We start from the raw sequence: 24,527 nt of genomic DNA on the forward strand, positions 1-24,527 counted from the left end.
TACTTGAACTTGGACAAGCATGTTTTCTTTCTTTCCTTTTATTTCACATAGGCTCAATCATATGATCAATCAACAATAACATCAGAGAGGCAGCTAGAAAGGTTTTGAACCCGTGACAAATCACCCAACAGGAAGAGAAGCATCAGTCCCAGTTTGATTATAGTGGTTTGATCACAGATTTGGTCAGGTTTGAGTTGTTAGATGCTCGGTGGTATAGAAAATACTCAGATTTACAAGTTGCAAAACCGTTTTGTATGAAAGCCATTGCCTTTACAAACCGCAGTTCAATAACGTTCCAGTCATATTTGTCATGAAAACTGCTGATAGGTGTAAAAAATAATCACCCTCAATAATTTAACCAACCTCACTGGGAGCTTCCAAAGTTTTTCACATTTACAGCTGATGATAATTTCAGGCAAGATGGTGAAGCAGTCGTACTACTAGGCTTTGCTTGAGTTTCCTGATTGATAAGTTTAACAATATTTTAACATGTAACATATGACATTCCAACTGTCCTGTGAATTCTTTTCATATACTAAAATTACGCAAGAAAACATCATCTGGACTTGACATGATCAGTTGTTTGAAACTTTTTAGCTGTAGCTAAAACAGCTGTTAGCTGTGTGTGTCTCACCCGCTTTAGCTCTATTCAAGGAAAGCTTTAAAGAAAATGTAAATAGTGAGCAGAGCCTGCTGCTGGATGAGCTTCAGACTTGTATCTCCAGGTTTGCAGATGCTGCTTTTGCTTTTAATCGCCTACTAAGACTTTCTTAGTCTTTTTTTTTTTTTTTCCATTTGCATGTGGGGTCCTAGTAGATGTCTTTGAACATAACTAGTGCTCCTGCAACTGCAGTTCTTTTCATGTGGAAGTAGATCCGGGCCTTAACCTCTCATTCACTTCAGTGTCTTTCAATCCACCTCTTTTTTGCCAAGACAGTTTCTGTAGCCTAGTGTCCATCGTATCCTTAATGAAGGAGCTCTGGAAGAGTTCCCTCTACTCTTTCACGTCCGCTCTGTCTGTCGTGTCTAGAAATCCACCCAAACTACAAGCAGAACTTTGAAAAAAATAAGTTGTTTTTACCCTAATTTCACTAAAACAGTATCATACTGCACGATACCAGTCGCTCAGTGATACAGGATTGTGAATGTCAAGGCTTACTTGGTTAAAATACAAATGCCTGATGTGATCTTGAGATGCTTCAAGTAAAATGACATATCAGAGGATAGAAAATCAAACAACCAGAATCTTCAGGCTTGTGAAGCGGTGGAGCATCTTTGTTGGACGCCAACATTTAGGAACATGTGTTACTGCACAGTGTGTCCTGCAATAATTGTTAATAATGGTCATGAGGTACTTTGCAGTATGAGTCAATTTATGATAAAAGGAAAGATTTTAAGAATTTAAATGCAGTTTTATCAAAATAGTCTAATTGCACAAGTCAGCGTGGGGCCAAGATGTTTATAAAGACGTCACATCAGTTGTTTGCTTGAAGGCTTTTTTTTTTTTTTTTGTATCTTGTATTGCCACTAATTGTCAAAATTGAATTTATGCACTTAAATACGCTTCTGTACGGGGAATGTAGCTTCTGAATAGCTTTTGGTGTTGTCAGTATCTTACACTCCCCCGCCGTCTCAGTGAATGTGATGATCCACTGTGGCTGAACATTTATCATGCGTATCACAACATGACGGGAAACCTCAGAGTTTATACAATTATTTCAATAATTTAACTTTATTAATAATTCATAAATGTTACCTTAAATAATCAATGTTCCTGTGGATGGTTAGCGGTAATAAAATGAGGCATGTTCCTGTAAACTGCAAACTCAAAGCAGCAGTAAGTAACTGAGAGCGATCAGTAAATAGCTGAGTCGGCAGCACTGTGTTGCAACTGTGGATAAAGAAACCAGATTGATGTGTAGGTTTATACTCACCAAGAATATTACCTGATCTGGCAGTTTACAAATCGCATTGACTATTTTTGACATCTTCTCACCATCCTGTGTAATTTTAATAAGATAGCAGTGTTTACATGATGAAATTTGCAGATTATTTATAACACCTCTAACTGTCTTGGGTGCATTGTCGGCAGTATTAATCATATATGAGAATAAGCACAAACATCCAATGCAACATGGTGAAATGATATCAAACCAGTAGAGTACAAGGACACAAGGCCTTTCACAGATATTCCAGGAGTATTTAATATTCAGCACAAAAAAAGAAAAAAGGTTAGGGACCATTGATATGGATTATATCCAGTGGGGAAGAAAATGTCATGACTGCCTCCTCTATTCAGCCTCATATTCCAGTTCTTACTGATAACTCATCTCCACAGGAAAAAAAAAAAAAAAAAAAACTGTTCTGATCTATAGATATGCACGTACATGTTTCAAGGTCTATTCTTAGTCTACATGCACAAGAGGTTTCCAGCCCTGGAAACGCTGTGTAGCTTCAAAGCTCTGTGTCGAGCCTCGCTTTGATGTCTGAAAGTCTGCCTGCAAGTAAATGTTTTTGAGATGCAAGAGAAGCTTCATAAGACGAATGTGAAAACAGCATTCTAGTTTCAAAAGCGGCGTCTACACATTTACATCATCCAGCATAGTTAGGCTCTGAACACTAACAATAGAGCTCAAATGCAAATTTCCAGTCTTATCTTGAAGCATTACATGACTTCTTATTAAGAAAGAGATACGAAGTTAATTATATGCATGATAAAATCTAGATTTATCCACAGTGTTTCATTCACTTGTTCCCACTTGATCTGGCTGCCGAGCTAACGGGGAGTGTTTTAAAAAGGCTTTTTTCTTTTTCTTTTTGACAAAAATATTTGTAAAATGCAGATTTTCTCCGTCTGCCTGGTGTTCCACCCTGCAGTGCCTTGTTGCACTTGTCATTTTGGATCGCGGGAACATTTGGATCATTGACATGGACGCTCATCCTGCAGGCCACGTGAAAGAGGCTTTTGAATTCCGAACAGTACCCGGACTCCTCAGTCAGAATGTGGAAAGACGCTCACTCATGAACATTATTGAAGGAGCGTATTTGTGAAAGAGCACAGCAGGATGAGCTGAGCAGCGGCCCGCTGATCCTGCCTCCTCCTGGATGTCTGAACGGACCGTTGCTGCCCTTCTCATTAAACTCGACACTGTGGTTCAGCCTTGAATCAAAAGCACACACACACACACACACTGGCGGTTTTCATAAATTTCTACGTCCCACATCCCATCTGCACACAGCCTATTTTTGTCTTTGACGCCTGTTGCAAACTTTTTCGGTTCTTGACTGACTGAAATCGAGTGAATGTTTCTGTACAGTATCTTGACTGTCGCGCTTCTCTGCTGTAACCCGAGCATGGCGGGGCCCGGAGGAGCCGACTCAAGCTCAACACTGATCGAAGACCTCAAGCGCACCCACTGCTGTACGAAAGGAACAAAAAAAAAAAATCCAATGAAAAAAACAGCTTTAGACAGAAGCCTGCAGTGTTTCATGTAGGCTTGTGTGCACTGAAAAAAAAAAGGCATTTGGTGGAACTCTTTATAGCCTACAGTACAATATCTTACCACTGTTGAGGTCAGTGTTGTAGTTTGGTTTTAAATTACTCGTATTTATTTGCATGATCTTTTGAACAATTTACAGACTTGTGTACATAGTCTAATGGATATTTTACATTCCTGTCTGGATTCAGCTCTCCAGCTCTGTGAGGAGACATGATTGTGCCCTTGCTGGACGTTTTGGGTGACGAGGAAGCCGCCGAGCTCTTTGCTGCGAAATGAACAAAGTGAAGCTGAAAGTTTGACTTCAGTGAAGCCTACAGTGTTTGCGAACTAGAGTGTATTGCAATTGGGAAAAAAAAGCACAGAGACGTCAAGAGCAACATACTGCCTGAATGAACTCTACTCATTTATTCATGGAAAATGTCTTCAAGTGATATGAAAACACTGGAGGTGATTTATGCATTTAAAGGCTGTATAACAAAAAACCAGGCAGTGGCATGTGTGGGGAAGCCCCGTTATTAATTTTGTTTGTGAGAAAGATTTTAGTATTGCTTACTCCATTGATTTATGTGTTATTTTCTATATTTGTTCATTGATTTGGGTATCGTGAGCTGTATTTGTATAGAACAGATGGGAACTGAATGTTTAAAGCTTGCGTGGGCACTTAGATGCATTTTACAAGAAAAACGACAAAACAAAAAATGATCTATATATCCTGTATTGTCTATGTCCTTTGATTTACAATAAGAATGTTAACGTTTTCTCGATGTAACTTTGCTTTCGGTTTCGCCAACATTGTCGTTTACTCGGGACAGTTTCCAGTTTCCTCTCTTTGTGCCAGTCTCCAATGCCACCTCATTTTTGTACAGACAACGTGAAGCAGTCAGCAGAAGATGAAGGCCAACTTTGTAAAGATTTTGTCAGTCACATTACAAAATGGATATTTAAATGTTTTTATCTTTGGTGATTAAATGCTATTGATATTTTTCACTTGAGCTCTAACTGTTTTCTTATTTTGTGATTTTATTTTGGGGGAAGGGGGAAGGTGGGGGGCGGTGCTGGGTGTAGGGAAACTGATGGACTGCAGATTTATTTTTATTTGTTAAAGAGGAAACATGACAAAAAAGAAACTTTCAACTTTTATCAAGACAAGTTAACTATTATATGAAGGTTTTATTTCTTCTGAAATTTTTACCTGAGGAGATGCAGTTTGCATCTGATCTGACACTCAAGGACTCATCATTTAAAACCCTTTTAGTACCAACTGAAGCAAATGAAGCACATGTCACCGTTTGTTGTGTTTCACCACAAACAATTTCAGAAATGTGTAACAAATAAAGACAAGTCAGAGTTTTGTTTTGTTTTTTTTACTTCCTGGAAGACATTGATTTATCGTTCCTGTGAACTCAGTAGTTCAGGACTTTGGCTCAGCCCAAAACGTCACTTGAATGTTGCTTTATTTCACTTTCAAAGGATTAATCTGCCAGATTACTTTCTGAGAAACACATTTTGTGGCTTATTTATTTATAAATTTTACAAGTTTATTGAGAACAGGTCCTTGTTTACAATAACGACCTTCTGTGCCATTCTGTGCCCCTACCCTGTTTTTAGTTCATTTTTATTTTTACGTCCACCTGTGGGTTCAGGACTGGTACTTCATAAAATAAACACTGGATACCCTACAGATTTACAATACTGAACTGCAGCGAAGCTTCAGCGTTGCGGGGCTTATCGCCTTGTTGCTCTCCAGTGAGCAGGTCTTCTTTGATCTAATGCGGGGAGAATATGTTTCCTTATCAGCTGTTGGGGATTAACATGAATTTTTAGTAGGCAGAGCAGGGGCTGGAGAAGAAATCCAGGAGTCAAGCAGCCTGCACACATATCTGAGACACTTGCTCCCAATGTCAGTCACTGAGGATATCGCACAGTAGGCCGAGCTCTTCAGAGGAAATGCCGCGGGTCGCTGACACCGAAAGCGCTGCTCAGGAGTTGAGGGATGTTTCGGCTTCTGCAAATAATAAACCTGGAGTCCAGGCATACCTGCTGCTCTCCGTAGTGTTGTTTAGATAAGTGATTCCTTCTATCCAGCAGGCATTGTGCCTCATTATACAGATTAAATGGAATTGCATTGTCTGATTGAGCAGTGATATCATAAAGCAGTCTGGATTATTTGGGGGATTTTAACGCTTGGTGTTGCAGTTATCCAGCAGAGCTCTGAGGCTTGGTTCAACATAAGAGAGAACAGATGAAGATGTCAGACAGGAAGAGGATTCCTGAAAGTGAAAATACTGCTTCTAATTGCAATTTATCAAAGAGGAAAGCTAAACATTAAACGTCTGCACTTCCAGATATATTGTTATGTTTTTGCATTTATGTATGTGGATTATAACTAAAGTTATTATTTATAAGCCATGGATTTACTGTTAAATTATTTATTTCATATCTGTTTCGTTTAAAGTTGCTGATAAAGTATTCCAAAATAATTGAATACACAATTCCATGTAATATTTTTACAGAAATGTGGAATACTGTCGGTCAACAGAAAAAGCTTTATATTGTGAGCGTTATTCAGTCATCCAAATTCAATACTTCACAGATAAAATAACAGCTACTTGACTCTGAGCTGAATTTCAATCTCTTCAACAATAACAGGAAAAAAATCACTGCGTTTGACTGTATGCTGATCTTTATGCATATGAATTACAAACACCCAGGGTAAGTAGGCAAAGCCTCACAAAATGCTTGACTCTCCGGTGCCCCATAAAAAGAGACCACCAACAATAATGTGGGAGCATAAAACCCCGACTCACATGGTGCCATATTTTCAGGAACAAACAGGTGCTGGAAGATTAGCAGTGGGCGGAGGCAGCTGTCGGTTTTCACAATGCCAATGAAAAGGCTCCCAGGGGAGCAAGCACATGTTGAATAGTTGCCCTGCCCCAAAGGAAACACCGTGATTACTGTTTCATTCTTTGCTGTCATGCAGATGAGCGATGCATCACACCCCTGATTAAATTATAATATTTAAACACCACTGTATCTAGACACTCGCTGTGTGGCAGCTGGCATATGAGGAATAGGACTGTGTTGAGTTTCTATTGCTGTGCAAGACAAACCCATCAGCACAGACATTTCTATCCACGTTCTTTACCTCTTCTGCAGCTCAGGATGATGTGGCGATCAGGTGCAAAGGCGGGGCTTACCCCGCATTACCATAGCAAACACATAAACAGACAATTCTGGAGTCACAAATTAACTTTAAATGCACTTTTCTGGACTGTGGGAGGTAGTTTAGTATACTGAGAAAATCCACACATGCAGACAACATTCAAGCAGGAAAGGCCTCCAGGCCCGGCCATCACAGTGTCGCACGGCAGCTGCTCCACTGGAGGGTGATGAAGACTGCCAAGAGGATTGTGGGAAGCAGTCGACCCTCCTCCATCATGGATGTTCACACCAAGCAGATGCAGGAAGAGGAAACTCTGCATCTTGAAGGGTCTGTAACCTCTCTCCTCACTCACTCTTTGTCCCCCTCCTCTCAGACAGGAGGCAGTGGAGCGTCAGGAAAGAAGCTGTGAGACTGGAGAGCTCTGGCAGCGCCCCGACATGCTGCAGCCCTCACTAACATACCAGCCAGTACACTGATATTACACACCTGTTTATTTACCTGTTTACTTCTGCGAACACTTCATATAGTGTTGTTTGTAGTTTCTTTTTTATAATGCTTTTCTGCTCTATTTTATAATAAATTCATGTTATTAATGTGATGTGCCCTTCCTAACTACTCTAAAAACAAAAGCGAACTAAAACTACAGCAGGTTGATAATTCATTACCTACAATATTTACTCCCATGAGTTATATACATGTGTAAATGCTAAGAAAGGAAAAATATAAAAATCAACACTTGTTCAGTTCACGCCATAAATTTAGATTCCAGTTAAAGCAACAGGAAAGAAAATTCAAGAGCATGATAGACACATGTGCCTGCTTCACTCCACTTTTTCTCACCCTGTAATTTTCTGTTCAAAGAAAAGTTCAGGCAGAATAGATTTCCAAAATAATTTATTGAATGTGTTACATGAGAGCATTTCAAAGAAAATCATATTTTATGATTCCCATTCGAGTCTCTCGTTGAGGATGCAGCTTATTCTTCAGCATCTTTTGCCTGAAATGGACATAAAATGGAGAAAATTTAGAAGAAAAACAAGAAAACTGCCAACTGCTGAAATGCAATTTGAATTTAAATATCCAGATTTAGAGAAAAATCATTTTAAAAATACTTTTACTCACTTTTCCGATTTCTCGGCTTTTTGTCCTCAACTTGTTGACTTGGGACTCGGCGATGTCGGCTCGCTCCTGAGCCTCCTCCAGCTCATGCTGAACCTTCCTGAGCCTCGACATGTGAGTGTTGGACTGCTCCTCCTGTGAAGAGAGACAACGCTGCTGTTAAAATCACTGAAAACACAGACTAATTGACTTGTGTGTGTGCATGAAAAACATGGTGAATTGGACTCACAGCCTCCTCGGCCTGCCTCTTGTAGGCCTTCACTTTCAGCTGCAGCTTGTCCACCAGATCCTGAAGTCGGTTGACGTTCTTCTTGTCCTCTTCTGTCTGCAGTTCACATGCGATTGCAGCTGTAATTTCATCTGACGCCTGCCTCGGTCAAATCGGGGGCGGAGCGGTCGGGGAGGTCGTCCTACCTGGTAAGTGAGCTCCTTCACTCTCCTCTCATATTTGCGGACACCTTTGACGGCGTCCGCTCCTCGTCTCTGCTCCGCTTCAACTTCACTCTCAAGCTCACGAACCTGAAATGTTCAGTATCTTAAAACTGGTTCAAAGTGACAAAACTTGAGACTGGATGAACAAATAAAGCTATTTTACCCTGGACTCCAGTTTCTGGAGCTGCTTCTTGCCGCCCTTCATGGCCAGATTTTCAGCTTCGTCCAGGCGGTGCTGCAGGTCCTTCACAGTCACCTCCAGGTTCTTCTTCATCCTCTCCAGATGAGCGCTGGTGTCCTGCTCTTTCTTCAGCTCCTCAGCCATCATGGCAGCCTGAAATATCAAAGATGCTCTGTTTTAGCAACTCGTGCACAACATTTATTGGAGAAACAACATCAGCATGAAGATAACTCACATCAGTGATGGCCTTCTTTGCCTTGTCTTCAGCATTTCTGGATTCCTGGACAGCATCTTCTACTTCACTTTGAACCTGAACAAAGTCAGCTTCCAGCTTCTTCTTGGTGTTGAGCAGGCTGGTATTCTGACCAAACAATGAGTCACAATTAAAACCAACAGTCCATTTGAAATAAAAAGGTAAATTCTGTTCATCGTTTGTAAGTACCTGAGAGTGCAGCAGGCCCACACGCTCGCTGGCATCCACCAGCTCCTGCTCTGCTACTTTGCGGCCTCTCTCGGTCTGCTCCAGAGCAGCTCTCAGCTCCTCGATCTCAGCCATCATCAGGTTGTTCCTGCGCTCCACCATCGCGACCTGCTCCTTCAAATCGTCCTGACTTCTGACAGCTTCATCAAGGTGCAGCTGGGCATCCTGGATGCAAAACATTGATAAGCATCAGCAAACACTTCAAGCGATCATTAGTAGGAAGATGCTCTGGGACAAACCCAACAGTGGATGATACCTTGAGCTGCCCCTGCACGTTTCTCAGCTGTTTCTGGGCTTCAGCGGCCTGGCGGTTGGCGTGGCTCAGCTGGATCTCCATCTCGTTGAGGTCTCCCTCCATCTTCTTCTTGATTCTCAGGGCGTCGTTCCTGCTCCTGACCTCAGCATCCAGAGTGGTCTGCATGGAGTCCATCACCCTCTGGCTGTTCCTCTTGATCTGCTCCATCTCCTCATCCTTCTCTGCAAGTTTTCTGTCGATTTCACTCTTGACTTGGGTGAGTTCAAGCTGAACACGGAGAATCTTAGATTCCTCGTGCTCCAGGGTGGCCTGTAAACAAGTGTGACCTTCATCAACCACTGCAAAAAACAAAGTGAGGCACTGCTCCAACTGGTACTGCCTTACACCTTTGCTTAGCCTTTCCATATGTTAGCTTTCACATCAAATCTTCATTTTTTCCACTGTATGTTCTTCCTCCAAATATCAGATTAAACCACTCAATTCTGCTGTCACTGTTATTAGAAATTAGAATTAGACTTCAGTTGTACCTCGGCCTCCTCCAAGGCGGTTTGGATTTCTGTCTTCTCATTTTCCACTGTCTTCTTGCCCTTCTCAAGCTCATGGACCGTCTTGCCAGTCTCACCAAGCTGCTCAGTCAGGTCTGAAATCTCCTCTGTTGGAGCAGATTATCAATGCATTGACAAATGAAAACCTATATGTGTCAGGTTCTTTAAACATTATAATAATTACATAATAAATATATTGTTCAGCAATCTTAACAATCAATGATTCAATGACAGATTTTCTTTTTTTTTTTTAGTCTTACGTTGGAGGTTCTTGTTTTCCCTCTTCAGGGTCTCAAGCTGATCCAGAGACTCTTCATAGGAGTTTTTCATTTTGAACAGCTCAGTGCTGAGAGATCGAGCCTCCTTCTGAGCTCCCTCCAGCTCAGCCTGGCTCTCTTCATACTTCTGCTTCCACTCTGCAAGAACCTGAAGGTACAGAAAACTATTATATACCATCTTATTTTTGTCAACTTCACCTGTTTCGTTGATGGTTTAACCAAAAAGTAGTACCTTGTCAAAGTTCCTCTGCTTCTTGTCAAGGTTGGCGGCGAGCCCATTTGCTCTCTCCACATCGATCATCAGGTCCTCCACTTCACCCTGCAGCCTCTGCTTGGTTTTTTCCAGAGAGGCACATTTTGCATTCACAGCCTCGATGGACTCCTCTGCATCCTGAAGGCGCTGGGCGAGCTTTTTCCTGCAAAAACACGTCATGATGAGCAACTGCTCAATCGTGTTCAATTAAATCAATGAAATGATGAAGCCTACTTTGCTTCCTCCAGTTCCTCGGTGCGCTGAATGGCATCAGTCTCATATTTGGTTCTCCACTGAGCCACTTCGCTGTTGGCCTTGGACATTGAGCGCTGCAGCTCAGCTTTGGCCTCCTGCTCCTCCTCGTACTGCTCTCTGAGCAGGTCACAGTCATGACGAGCCGACTGGACGGCGTGAGCCAGGGCGTTCTTCGCCTGCAGTCCAAACAACACCATCAGTATGAGAGGCAAACCTCTTGCGGCGTGTCGTCGTCGTCGTTGGGCCGCTTTCATTGACGTTTACCTTCACTTCTTCCTCGATGTGCCGCTTCAGCTCTTCAATTTGCTGAGTGTAAGCCTGCTTTCCTCTGGTCAGCTGAGACACCAGAGCTTCTTTCTCCTCCAGCTGACGTGCACATTCACCTGGACATCAATATCCAGTGCAATGATGTAAATATAAAAGCAAAAACAAAACAAAAATTGAGTTCTTTAGAGTTTTTTTTTTTTTTTTTTTTTGCAGAAAACATGTGCCAATTCAAAATTAGCCTTTGTGGAGGAATTTATGTGTATAGTATGCTTTAGAAGATCATTCTTACCAGTTTCAGTCTGGAGTCGTGCTTTTTGTGCTCCAATGTCATTTAGCTGACGAACATTCTCATCATTCTTTGATTTCAGCTCACTCAGCTGGTCCTCTAATGTCCTGCACATTTTTTCAAGGTTTCCCTGATGAAGCAAAAAATATTTATCATCAAAACTCAACCAGAAAGATAATACTTCATAGGTTTTTTTTTTTTAATGAAGTTTTCGCTGCTCTAACCTTTGCCTTAGCAACAGACTCCATGTTGCTGCTGAGATCATCAATCTCCATCTTGTATTCGCTTTTCTCTTTCTCCAGCTTCTGCTTGACCCTCTGGAGGTTATCGATCTGCTCTCCCAGCTCTGCCACACTGTCGGCCTGCTTCTTGCGGAGAGCGGCGGCGGTGGCCTCGTGCTGCAGGGTGGATTCTTCAAGATCGCGGCGCAGCTTCTGAAACTCGGCCTCGCGCTTCTTGTTCATCTCAATTTGAGCTGCCGTTGCTCCTCCAGCTTCTTCGAGCCTCTCGCTGATCTCCTCCAGTTCCCTGGAGAGGTCAGACCTTTGCTTCTCCACCTTGGCCCTGGCTGCTCTCTCAGCCTCGATCTCCTCCTCCAGCTCCTCAATGCGAGCCTGACGTTGACATATTCAAACAACCAACACATTTTAATATACCTGTACGAGTCAAACACGTCTGAGAATCACAGAATCAGCAGATTGCTGTGGCTGAAGTATTGCTAACCTGAAGTTCTTTGATCTTCTTTTGTAGCTGAGCACTCAGGGATTGTTCATCCTCAATTTTACTGAGAAGCTGGCTCGTTTCAAAGTCCTTCCTGTGTGGGAGAAAAATCCAAACCAAATGTTTACATCCACAATGATAGTTTTTTTAAGTTTTCAACACGCAGCACTGGATTGTGATCAACTTGACGGTCAATTGCTACTCTTAGACATTCAAAAGAAAACACTTTTGTTTTTTAGTTATAAATCTCAAAAATAAGAATTGCAGCCTTGTCCTCAACAGTGATGTATTCGCTTTTTGCAGAGGAGCTTGTTTTTACAGCCATATTTTCTCTGTTCAACTTTTTATTCTTGTATCTGTCTGAGATACAGGATGATTGCACTGTGTGAAGGAGAAGCAGATCAAACACAAATACAGTATTTCAGATTATGTACTGCATATTGCTCACTTCTTTAATTTCTCGTCAGACTGCTGCTTGTCATTCTCCAGGTCCATGATTGACTCCTGAGCCAACTTCAGATCTCCCTCCAGCTTCCTTTTAGCTCGCTCAAGGTCCATACGAAGTTTCTTTTCTTGCTCCAAGGAACCTTCAAGCTGTTGAGGACATTGATTTTTGTTTCACGAGTGAAGTTGTGGTTGTTTATTAGTGTTTCCTAAATATTAGTCACTCACGTCATCCACTTGCTGCTCCAGCTTGGTCTTGGCTTTGCTCAGAGTGTTGACTTTGTCTTCCTCTGCCTGCAGATCATCGAGGGTCTGCTGATGGGCCTCTTGGAGGGCTTTCTTCTCTTTGGTTAACTTGGCAATGGTCTCATCTTGAGAAGCCATTTCTTCAGTGAGATTTTTGACCTATAAATGTTCAGAAATAATTAGAAAAAATATCTTCTTTTAAAAGAAACTTGAAACTAAATTGCACATATTTCTTGGAACCTTGTTCTCGGTGGCATGTTTCTCCTTCTCCACTTTGGCCAGGGTGAGCTCCAAGTCATCGATGTCTTTCTTCAGCTCAGAGCACTCGTCCTCCAGCTTCCTCTTCTTTGCAGTCAGTTCAGCATTTATTTCCTCCTCATCCTCCAGCCGCTCTGTTGTCTCTTTAAGTTTGGCCTCAAGTTGGATTTTTGCTTTGATGAGGCCCTCACACCTTTCCTCTGCATCAGCGAGGTTTTCACCTTCCTAAATTATATGTATATACAACAACGTTGCATTTTCAACTCAACAGTCTATTGATAGGATAATCATCAGGCATGTTGGGTGTGATCATACTCACAGACTGACATTGCAGCAATAAGTCATTCTTTTCCTGCAGCAGAGAAACCATCTTTTCTTCCAGTTCTTTCTTCTTGGCCAGAGCCTTTGTTAGCTCGTCTTTGGTCTTTTCGAAGTCCACTTTCATGAGGGCCATCTCCTTCTCAGTCTCTGCACTCTTCAGCAGAGGCTTGATCTTGAAGTACAGCTTCATCCATGGCCACGTTTTGACGTTCATGAACGAGCGGACGTTGTACTGGATGGTGAAAATTGCATCTCTAAAGACAAATGTAAAGAATATCTTGGTGAAGGTTCATTGGAAGATAAATCTGTTGTTTTAAAAATGCTTTGAAGTTCAACAATGATAACAAATACATTACCTCCTTTCCATCATCTTGACAAATTCTGTTCTCATGAGGAAAGCTCTGCACAGAGCCTGAGTCATTGTGACCAGCTCCGCCAATTTTTCATCTCTCATCTCCTCCAGAGTTCCCAGCAGACCAGCTTTGAAGAACACCTACATTTCCCAAGTTGTTTTTGAATAACTACGCTTTGACAATAGCAGTTTGTATCAATTAATGAATCATATTTTCTTTTTACTCTACCTTAGTGTGTCCAAATTTGTACTGAGTATGATCGACGTCAATGGAGCCCAGCAGTTTCTCTGAGGCCTTCTTATTGTCGATGAACTGTCCCTCTGGGATGACACTGGCATTCAGGACCTTGTATCTAGACAGAGGATAAAAGGATTAATGAGGAATATTTCATTATAAGAATTTAAAATGCAGTTGAAATAACTACCTCTGCTTGAAGTCACCGTAGAGGATTCTGCTGGGGAAGCCTTTCCTGCAGATCCTGATGCCTTCCAGCACACCGTTACACCTCAGCTGGTGGATGACCAGGAAGTTCTCCATCAGACCTTCACAACAACGTTACACAAAATCAGTTGGAGATGTATTTTGGTAAGATGACAAATAAATGGAGAACACAACGTCATGCCATCATACATTCATTGTTATCAGCCCTTTGAGGTGTATCGTGTACCTGGAGTCTTGGATTCATTTGGAATTAAGCAGCGCACAAAGTGGGGATGTGTGCTTCTCAGATTGGTCATCAGCTTGCCCAAGTTTTCCTGAAGAATTATTATAGGTTAGTAATTCTGCATGGCTGAAAGACAAGTAAATGTGAAACATCATAATACACAAGAGCTGTGTGTTCACATTTTACCCTAAACAATGCAGACACCGTCTGGAAGGAGCCACCCTTCTTCTTGCCACCTTTCTTGCCGCCACCACCACCAGCCTCAGCTGGAAAAATTAGTGAAAGCAAAAAATTCAACATGGCATTGCATTTCAAACATAAAATGCCAAGAACATGGGCAACAGAACGTACCTTCGGCTGAGGCATGAGATGCATACAGGAAGGCCAACAGCTTGATTGAAGACTTCTGGTAGAGCTGAACCACGGAGTCATTCAGGGGGTCCTTGTTCTTGTCCAGCCAGCCCAGAACGTTGTAGTCAACAGTGCCAGCATAGTGCACCAGAGCGAAATGCGCCTCAGCCTTGCCTTTGGCAGGTTTTGGTTTCTGGAAGGGGGCACTTTTTCCAAGATGCTGATCATACAGTTTGTTCTTGAAGGTGGTGTCTGATGCCTTGGGGAACATGCACTCCTCTTCTAGGATGGAGAAGATGCCCATTGGCTGACAAGTAGAAATAAAATTATTGTTTTAGGCAGCAAACTCTTTGCTTTCATTATTTTGTGAACATATCCCATGTTGCTCACCTTCTCGATAAGCTCAATGCAAGCAGCCAAGTCCATACCAAAGTCAATAAACTCCCAGTCAATTCCCTCTTTCTTGTACTCTTCTTGCTCCAGGACGAACATGTGGTGGTTGAAGAACTGTTGCAGTTTTTCATTGGTGAAGTTGATGCACAGCTGCTCCAAGCTGTTGAACTGAACATTTAAAAGAACAAACAAGAATGTCAACTGACCTTCTAAATCACGCCCATTCAACTAACTTGGTGAAATAAAACATTTTAAGTGAGCTAGTGCAAAAAAATGTTATTGTAATACTAAACTTACATCAAAGATTTCAAAGCCAGCGATGTCCAGGACACCAATAAAGAAGCTTCTTGGCTGTTTGGTATCCAGCATCTCATTGATTCTGACCACCATCCACAAGAACATCTTCTCATAGACAGACTTGCAGAGAGCTGAGACCGCATTGTTGACCTGGTTTCACAGCAAAAACATGGAAGGTTGATGATCATTACGCTCTCACAGCATACAAAAATTAACCAAAAGGTTAAACAAGTTAAAATGCATCACAAAATAAAAGAATACTTCACCTGTGGGACAGTCTGACCCTTGGTCACCAACTCATTTCCGACTTTCACTCTTGGGTAGCACAAAGCTTTCAGCAAGTCAGCTGAGTTCAGACCCATGAGGTAGGAGATCTTATCCGCAACTGACAAAAAAAGAGTTTTCAGCTCGTCAAAAAACAGGGGAATCGGTTCTAATGAACGCAAAAATGGTTATGTGAATGTCCTACCCTCAGTGCCATCGGGCTCGGCCTGCTCCTCTCGCTGCTTCTGCTTAAACTTCATGTTTCCGTGCTGCATCACAGCTCCGGTTAGCTTATACATGGCGATCTTCTCATCTGCTGTGAAGCCCAGGATGTCAATGGCAGTCTACAATGTGATGAAAAGAGAAAAGCAGACCAACAGAATAGAATTTATTTGTCTTTGAAGTCTTTGATCAAATGTAAATGGATTGTGGTGGATTGTACAGATGAGTAAACAGTGCCACATACTAACAGCAATCTGGATATACAGTTTTTAAAAGTATGTTATTGTTCTCACATCGGTGGCGATGAATTCTTCAACGTCATCAATACTCTTGACGGTGATTTCACCCTGACTGATCATGGGATAGTCATAAGGGTTGGTGGTGATCAGAAGAGCCTCTAGAAAGCAACATTTTAAAAATATCAGATCGTACGAATCAGACTCCGTTGAAGCAAGAATGCATATAATCAGATATTTGTGTTGCTCACCCAGCAGCTCAGGCTTGTGGCCTGTTGTGAGCTGGTAGAAGATGTGATAGCTCCTCTCAGCAGACAGCTGGAAGGTCACTCGAGACTTCTCCAGCAGATCTGTTGAGCAATGAATCAGAAAGAATGTGAATGTTATTGTGAAATGACAGAAACGACTTTTGACTTTGCCTTAATTATTTGAGATCTTACATGTTTCAATATCAGCTGAGGCCAACTTTCCAGATGTACCAAAATGGATTCTGATGAATTTACCCTATTGAGAAGACAAGTGTGGGTTGTAGTCAGAATGTCTTGTTGTTTTTGAACCATTTGAAATAAATAAGAAGCACTCACAAAGCGGGACGAGTTGTCATTCCTCACAGTCTTGGCGTTACCATAAGCTTCCAGCAGTGGGTTGGCTGCAATGATTTGATCTTCCAGGGACCCCTTGATTTAGAACAACACACCAAAAGAAATGAATTGTTGCATAGTACCTGACAGTCCAACATCATGCTGGACGCTCTCTCAGAACAGATCAGTTGTTTTACCTGCATCTTTCCAGGAACAGCTTCAGCTTTCTTGCCGACATTCGGCACTGCGATTGTCGCAAAGTACTGGATGACACGCTTGGTGTTGACAGTCTTTCCTGCACCAGATTCTCCGCTGGATTAAGCATTATGGTTAGAGACTGAAATTGAAATTCTGGCTGTGGTTGGAAATGGTTAACCATGTAAAGTTTGTTACTTACGTAATCAGGATTGACTGGTTTTCTCTATCTGTAAGACAACAAAATGACAAAACAGGATGTGATTCCTAAATGGCGACTCCTGTAGGTACAACTTTATTCCTACTGCACCATTGACGGGGAATACATCAATACCTTGGAGCATGAACTGATAGGCGTTATCAGAGATGGAGAAGATGTGGGGGGGAGCCTCAATCCTCTTCTTGCCTCTGTATCCAGTGACAACTATTGAATCGTACACTGGGAGCCACTTGTAGGGGTTCACAGTGACGCAGAACAGCCCAGAGTAGGTCTGTGGTGTCAAAGAGGACGGTTCATGAAGGACACTTTCACAAAATCATCATTAATTTCCTTTACTGATGATTCGATCAAGTCAGACTCACGTAGATCATCCATGCTGCATAGCGCTCTTTGAGGTTATACAGCACAGTGGGCTCACTGAGGTGGGTCATCATGGCCATGTCCTCAATCTTGTCGAACTTCGGAGGGTTCATTGGAAAGACTTCAGTGTCTTTCACTGTGATAGTCTTGCAAAGATACAGAGCAGATATCAGCATGTTAAAGTGTGGCGGTCGCACATGTACGCTGTCGTCGCCTGATTGAAAAACTTTCACAGTTATTTTAATTTCCTCAGTCAATATTCAGGAAACATGTGTCTACATGGATTGGGTTGATTGTAGAATATTTGTGATAATCTCCCTATCAATCAATTCATAATGAGAAAAAGACTAGAGTGCTGAACAAAAGACAAAAGGGCTCATGTTAAACAGTGACAGTGTAGAGTGGGAGCGTGCAGAATTACTGTATTTCAGTGGTGCAGTTCTTCTCACTTTCATCTACTAATTCAAGTGCCGTCTTGCTCACCTTGCCGCAGAGAGTCTCCACAGTGGCTTTGCCGCCCTCTCTACTTGTAAGTTTCCCTTTCAAGTACATCTCATTGGGCTCCGTCACAAAGTAGGCAGTTTTGGCATCAAAAGGAGCATTTTGCGCCTCAATCCGCTCCTTTTCTGGCTTTCGGAGGTATATGGCCGCTTTGCCAAAACACTCCATTTCTGCGTCCCCACTCATGGTGACTGCTTACTGGAAGTGAGTGAAAAGAAGACATTAACATTGTCAGAGTGGCACATCATGTTTCAACAAAAAAAAAGAAGAAATCCTTAGAATATTTAGACAACAATGCATCACAGTTATCCTTTTAATTCTTGTTTTTTATTGACAAAATTGAAGTTTATTTCTTCGATTATATAATCAACTTGTAGACATGTTAGTGAAGTGAAATGCACAACGTACACAAGCCAATTCATCTGTTAACAACTTCACACCAGACAAAGGGTTTTATTCACATTCAGGCATCCGTGGATCGGATGAATCTGGTAATAGATCCAGCTGGTAATTGAAACGTTCTCTGACAGACTGAGAGGCAATTACCTTCGTGCTTCCCTCCAGAAGAACAAATGCTGATGATCTCTTGAGTTCTGCTGGCAGAAATACAAATAGTTTAAATTAACTACTGCAATTAAACTATTCCATTACAAGAAAAATACCCTGCTGTGTGTGCAGAGGAGTCCTGGCTGAGTGTCTGGTACTGAGTTGTCATGCCCTGCATTGTTCATTAAGCTGTCGGCTTTTCCTCCTGCCTAATAAAAGACTGTAACTCACTCACCTTGACTGGTGGGCAGATGGTCCCTGGGGGCGTCGAGCCGTCCTTCTTATATAGAGAGATCTCCGTTCAGGCAGTAAAAATGGCCTCCTTTATTTGGTCATGCAGTTTTATGCTCCTTTGCAAGAGTATTTTTGCCTCAGCTCTAATCTCAGGTGGAGGTTCGCAGATGAAACTCCCGTGAATTAAACTTTCTGAATCACCTGTTTGGAGAATCGAGTTTTCAAACAACGACAGGAATCCGACTGGGGAAAACTAGATTAGACTAATCTTAAACTGACAGATTAATTAGTGGATATGAGTGGAGGTTTCTCCCGACTGGTGTCAGTGCCTGATGTGGAGTCACATGATTTACATACTGAAACATTTACAACAGGCAAGAGTCGTTTTTCCTCTTTGTTCTCTAAAATGGCATTTGTTGGATAGTAATTGTTAAATATAGATATCATTGTGTCCTATGACTCTGTGACAGAGGACAAAATGCTGCAGTGTCTCATCGTAAACTATTTTACAGGAAGAGTAACTGGCCCCGGAGAGCTGCGGGGAGATTTCAAAAGAATGTAAATGGATCAAGAAACTTACAATACAGCCTTTTTTTTTTAACCTTGTGTTTCTCTGGCAGACATACTGGTTACAGAGGTTCAGACATTGTTTAAGTCTTTATTATAATCTCAGTAATGCTCCATGGCACTACAGAGGATCTGTGTTTGGCAGTGGAGAAACTCTCACATGTCACTGGAATCCCACCGCAGAAGCCCTGCACATCTCTCCAGTGGCAAAGGAGCGGATTTGGTCTTCATAGTTAAGAACTTGTGAAAATAATACTGCATGGAAGCTGAAACAGACTGTGGGGACTGTGTTTTGTCAAATTCCAGCCAAATTAGATTTGTTCTGGAGCGAACGTAGACATTAATCATTATTTAGAGTGCATGCCTATCTCCTAAATATATATATCTAGAAAAACAGATGTCAAGGGCATCGAAATTCTACTGGAACAAAACTCAGGCGTACAGGCGTGTCGATATGCTGTTAAATGAGCTGCTGCCAATCATAACATTACAAAATATTAAGATTTCAGTTAAAAAAATACTGTAACAACTCTGTTTATTACCACAAAAGCATAATTAAAGTCAGTTTTATGAGTTTTCATAATGTCTGCTGACTTCCTAATTTTGTCATTAGGATACTTTTTTATGAATAAGCAAAATAACACAATAACTTCTTCGACAAAAATCTGACCGAACATAGTTAGACTTCAAATCCACATATTTTGGTCTTTCATTAATTGTCAGGATGATGAACTCAACAATAATATTACTGTAAGTGATGCCTGCTGTTTTGTCAACTGATGATAAGAAAATAATTTACAAACAAGTGTTATTACCTAAAACAAGTTTTCATGGGTTAAGTTCGAGTCCCCTGCCTTCACCGTTACTTTACTCAGCACTTCCTGAAGTGGTTCACATGATGGACAGATGTATTTTATGATTTCATGCGGTACATTAATGTGAGGTGACAGACATGGGTTCAAATCTGAACTGAGGCTATCTGTGTGGGGTTTGCATGTTCTCCCCATGCAGGTGTGGCTTTTCTATAAGTACGGTACTCGCACTTTACAAATTCTTAAATCATGCATGTGAGGTTAATCAATAACCCTTAAAGATCTGGTTGTGGAAATATGAGTGTTTGATAACTGAGCAGTGGTCATCTCCTGTGCTCTGTAACCCTATGGTTGATAAAGTAGTATAGACAGATAAATATAGTCAATAATAGATTATCCTGCTGAATTTCCGCTAACGCTGTGTTACTTAAAGGCTTTCAATGCTGTTGATATTTATTTATTTATTTATTTAGAGATTAGATCCCCATTAGTTGTCACCTAGGTGACAACTAGTCTTCCTGGGGTCCATAACAAAGCAAACATCAAATATCAAAGTACACAAGATTAAAACACAGAAATAGTGAACAGAATACACAAGACAAAATAATCATAAGAAGCAGTGCATAAACCCGTTATTAATATAGAAAAGGGTGAAAAGAATGTATATTCACAAATGATATAGAGTGAAACAAGACCCTAATACAATTAAAACATAACCAACATTAAAAATGCACCAACAATTAAATCAAGATTTAAAAATTTTCGCGATCACAGATTTAAACCTTTTCATGTTGTTCTCTTTCCTTACTGCTGCAGGTAAATTATTCCACCGATATGAAGATATTTGCACTGTAGCAACGAGCATGTAGTTGTGGACTGTTGATGTCCGCCTTCTATTGCATTTTTACTTGACAATAAATCATATGTCATTTGATTTATCATTTGTATCCTGAGTATTTGTTTTATTCACTTCAGTAATTTTGAAAAAAAAAAAAATGTTTTATAAAACATGACAAGAGAATTTCTGTAATTTGCTTAATTCAAATATTAGTCAATTCAACCAAACGTCATTATTTTCTTTGTTCAGTATAAATATAATACCAGAAATGAAATACAGGAGCCGGTCATCCTTGAAGCGGTGACGGTCAGCTTTCTGGTCAGATCAGACTAAAGCCACGGACAGTTGTTGTCACATTCATACTTCATGAACAACTGATATCAGTGTACATGACTTCTGAAGAGTTGCCCGGAGAGGAAGGCGGGTTATGCTTCTCATTAATCTCCAACCCACACATGCCCAACACGGGCTGAAGCGTCTTTCCACATTTTCCAACTGAAACACTTTGGTTCATAAGTTCAAAGGTTCTCACCACTTCTACCAAACAAATGAACGACAAATATTTTGTGCACTAAAGGCTCCCATGTTGTATTTTTGTTGTAGCTGATGAAGGTGTGATAATCCCAAAGCTCAGACTGATGACAGACCCTGTCCACCCTAACAGGGACGTCTGGCTGGGGGTCAAAGGGCTTCAGCTTTCGAGGGACCGTCTTGAAACCCGATAGGTGTACTTGGAGGCCCTCAAGAAATAGTGAAAAGAGACTCTTTGACCCTTGTGTCAAATTGAGCCTTTGTGAAGTTTGACAGCTCAGAGGGAACAAATCAGCAAATTAGCAGCTTTAAAAACCTGCTTCACTTTCTGGCTGTGATGGATGTGTAAATGAAAAATGGTTGATTTAGAGAGTTTGCTTATCCACGTTGACGTTCATATTACACTTGCAAAAGACCTGAGAGGAAAATTTGGTTAATGAACAATTTGTTGTGGCTCTTTGATGCACAAAATGCATTTTTTTTTTTTTTGCATAAGCAGTGACAAAATAACAGTATATTTTTCTATGTGCTTGATCATTTGGGATATGATTGAGATGTTTTTGCTCATTTCTTTGCCTGACTCACTTCCTCAGTCTCCCCTCCACTCTTCACCAGAATCCCTTTCTCCCTCACGTCCAGTTTAAACCACGTTTATTAGTCTTTAAATGTGGCCCTCCTATATTTTGCTGCACATCACACAGCACTGCCGCATGCTTGACACTGTAACCATCCAGAATGAGGCGGATTACGAGGATGACCTGCTCGTCTCCCCTTTGTGCTGCTAAAAGTCAAAGGTGTAAAGACAAACGGAGCTTTATGTTGAGGTCAGAGCCTCGGCTGCTGACAAGTCAACTGTCAGTCTGACATGAGGAACGTTCTTGATGCTTCTGACCGCAGTAAATCTCTGCTCTGACCCTCCGTGACACGGCTCGCAGCTCCGGAGCACGGCAACATTCTGCCACGCAGAGTTTTGGTTTATTTGCCTGCAGGGCAGTAAACTCTCCGTTCTCCGATGGGGAATCTGCAGGCAACAGGTGATTAAGATTCGCGTCTCCAGGTTTTCCGAGACAGGCGCTTGTGTTGTCTCCGGGGCGCGGGTGTATTTTTAAACCCTTCCTTTAAATGGCCTTGTTGTGTTGTGTGCTCTGACAGATGAACTGAAGACAAGGCCAGGCCTGCAGCTTGACCTTCCCCTAAGTCAAGTGTTTGTTCCCCATACGCGACAAGGAGGGGATCGTGTTATATGGCGCGCAGTAGTTTGCATTCTTTCCTTGTTGTAAGAGGACACTCAACTGGCATAGAAAGGGAGAGGACATTAGGAACTGAATACTGGGGGCTTTACGCCTGACAAACAGGCCAGTATATTCAATAAAAATGTGTCACTTGATACTCTCTTATGCCCCGGCGGAGGTGCTTATTTGGTAGAAACACAAATATAGCCGTCTCCTCAGCTGTGTTCTCATGGCTCAGCCATGTATTCTGCCTCAAGTCTTATTGTGGAACAACCTTTGGTATAAAACGAACACGACCTCGGCGATCTTAAATCTTTGGCATGACAATAGAGCAGCTACTTGGATATAACACCAGTCACGTTTTCCTTTTTGAAGTTTACATCTAGAGAATAGAGAATTTAAACATGTAATTTACCTGTGTCTTTCAGTTGTTTGTGAAATATGGATGAATTTGCTTCCTGTAGCAGAAACGGGGAGTCCAGAGCAGATATTTATTACATGTTTATTACTAATTAGACAATAACGAACCACTCACTTTTCCCAACCAGTATTAAAGTGGTGTTTAATGTGAAACATTACTAAGCACTGTCTTACAGTGTGTACACTGTCTTTAGTGTAATTATGTGATGTGACACACACAACTCCAGGTATGTTTTTATCTTTCAATCTGCTGATAAAATCAGATCGGTAAAGAAATCACAAGTCTCCCAGCTGCTTCCCAGTGTATAAATACATGGCTCTGAGATATTTGATAGGTGCTGATATGTGTGGCGGTCTGTTCAAGGTGTATCCTGTCTTTTACCTCTCTGAAGCTGCATGAAGCCACAGATGGACGGATGGATTAGTGTCATGTCACAATTTCACGTCTTTGTCCTAATGCTTTTGAATGCGTGGTTCCTGTTGTTGTTATTCCACAACTCCACAAAACACTGATTATTTTTTGGTTTTTGTTCCCTGCTATATCCATTTCACTAACCAGTGAAAGCAAGCAGCCTGAGCGTTGACTGGATATTACCTCGCATCTCAGGCAGACGTTGCAAAGAAAAAAAAAACTAATTATTTCTAATCTAAAGTTAGAATGTCTTCCATCACTAACATGTGATGGCATCTTCATTTCTTATGTTCCCAACTGTTTATTTATCCTTAGTCATTCATGATAATACTATCAGCAATTCAAATTTCTGAATGCTAAAATACAACATCTTGGACTGACCAGACATGTGCATAAATGTCCAACTGGTTGAATAAAAGCATTGACAATTAAAATGATCAGTGACTCTGTCATCATCACTTTACGGAATAAAGTCAATTAATGATCTTGTGATATAATTTTAAGTTAAATCACTTTGAAAGAAAAAAACAGTGAATCATACTTTTTAATGAGAAAACCCTACAGACTGCCTGGAGCTACTTCTAGACCATAACATTTACAGATAAATATCCACAGATGATTTGTGTTCAGATTTGCAAGAATTTTGAATTCAGAGTAAAAACATTCTGTCGATTCAGTCAATTTGTGGTCATTTGATGAAACTTCCATGTTTACTTCATGCTGCTGAGTGAAACATGTGGGTTGGACGGGGCAGAAGACTCACTGTGTGTCACGGGTCACTTATCGTTCTATTTTCGTCACGGCTCGCTGGCTTGACACTTCGTGACATATGTTTTCAGGCACGCAAAAAAAAACTGTCGGGGCCACCAGACTGTCAGTAACATTATCGCCGCAAGGCAAAGATTCACAGCTATGGTAACCCCAAGGACTTGTGAGCGATAAGACACGTCAGTTGACAGTCAGTTATTCTGGATAATGATGCATGCCTGAGTGGAGATTTCTGTTTTTCTCATAAACTTTAAATGATCTGCCTGACTTCTGAGACTGGATAATCACGTTTCTATTCATGTCACTGGCTTTATGTTCTTTTCTTTGGATGAGGAGACAGTCAGTTCATCTGTGGGGGCAAACTATTTTTGGACAACATCCTGATTTTTTTTTTTTTTTTTTTTTTTAAATTGTATTTTCTAAACACCACACAGACACTGACAAAGCCTGAGAAAACCATTTCACCCAAATATTCCCCCAAACATCATCAAATAAAGCCCCACAGAGCAAATATTTGCTTTG

At 41.3% G+C, this 24,527-nt stretch overlaps 1 protein-coding gene across 1 annotated transcript; it reads right to left on the reverse strand.

Moving 5' to 3' along the window:
• Positions 1-7,642: 7,642 nt before the first annotated feature.
• On the reverse strand, positions 7,643-17,831 carry LOC115389324 (myosin heavy chain, fast skeletal muscle-like). The gene is made up of 39 exons (XM_030092818.1): positions 17,628-17,831; positions 17,147-17,290; positions 16,899-17,055; positions 16,767-16,794; positions 16,567-16,681; positions 16,373-16,465; positions 16,229-16,292; positions 16,040-16,138; positions 15,846-15,949; positions 15,536-15,674; positions 15,333-15,451; positions 15,067-15,216; positions 14,767-14,937; positions 14,377-14,683; positions 14,212-14,291; positions 14,029-14,116; positions 13,786-13,903; positions 13,590-13,713; positions 13,365-13,501; positions 13,007-13,262; positions 12,670-12,912; positions 12,412-12,588; positions 12,188-12,333; positions 11,743-11,833; positions 11,244-11,633; positions 11,023-11,149; positions 10,731-10,849; positions 10,446-10,642; positions 10,191-10,374; positions 9,941-10,106; positions 9,663-9,787; positions 9,136-9,444; positions 8,841-9,044; positions 8,634-8,759; positions 8,381-8,551; positions 8,200-8,304; positions 8,015-8,110; positions 7,789-7,920; positions 7,643-7,663 (listed from the first exon to the last, which is right to left on the reverse strand). The coding sequence occupies exons 1-39, from the start codon at positions 17,829-17,831 to the stop codon at positions 7,643-7,645; spliced, it is 5,826 nt and encodes a 1,941-aa protein (XP_029948678.1).
• Between the last annotated feature and the right edge of the window lie 6,696 nt (positions 17,832-24,527).

Source organism: Salarias fasciatus, chromosome 5 (assembly GCF_902148845.1).
Source record: "Salarias fasciatus chromosome 5, fSalaFa1.1, whole genome shotgun sequence".
Taxonomy (NCBI): domain Eukaryota; kingdom Metazoa; phylum Chordata; class Actinopteri; order Blenniiformes; family Blenniidae; genus Salarias; species Salarias fasciatus.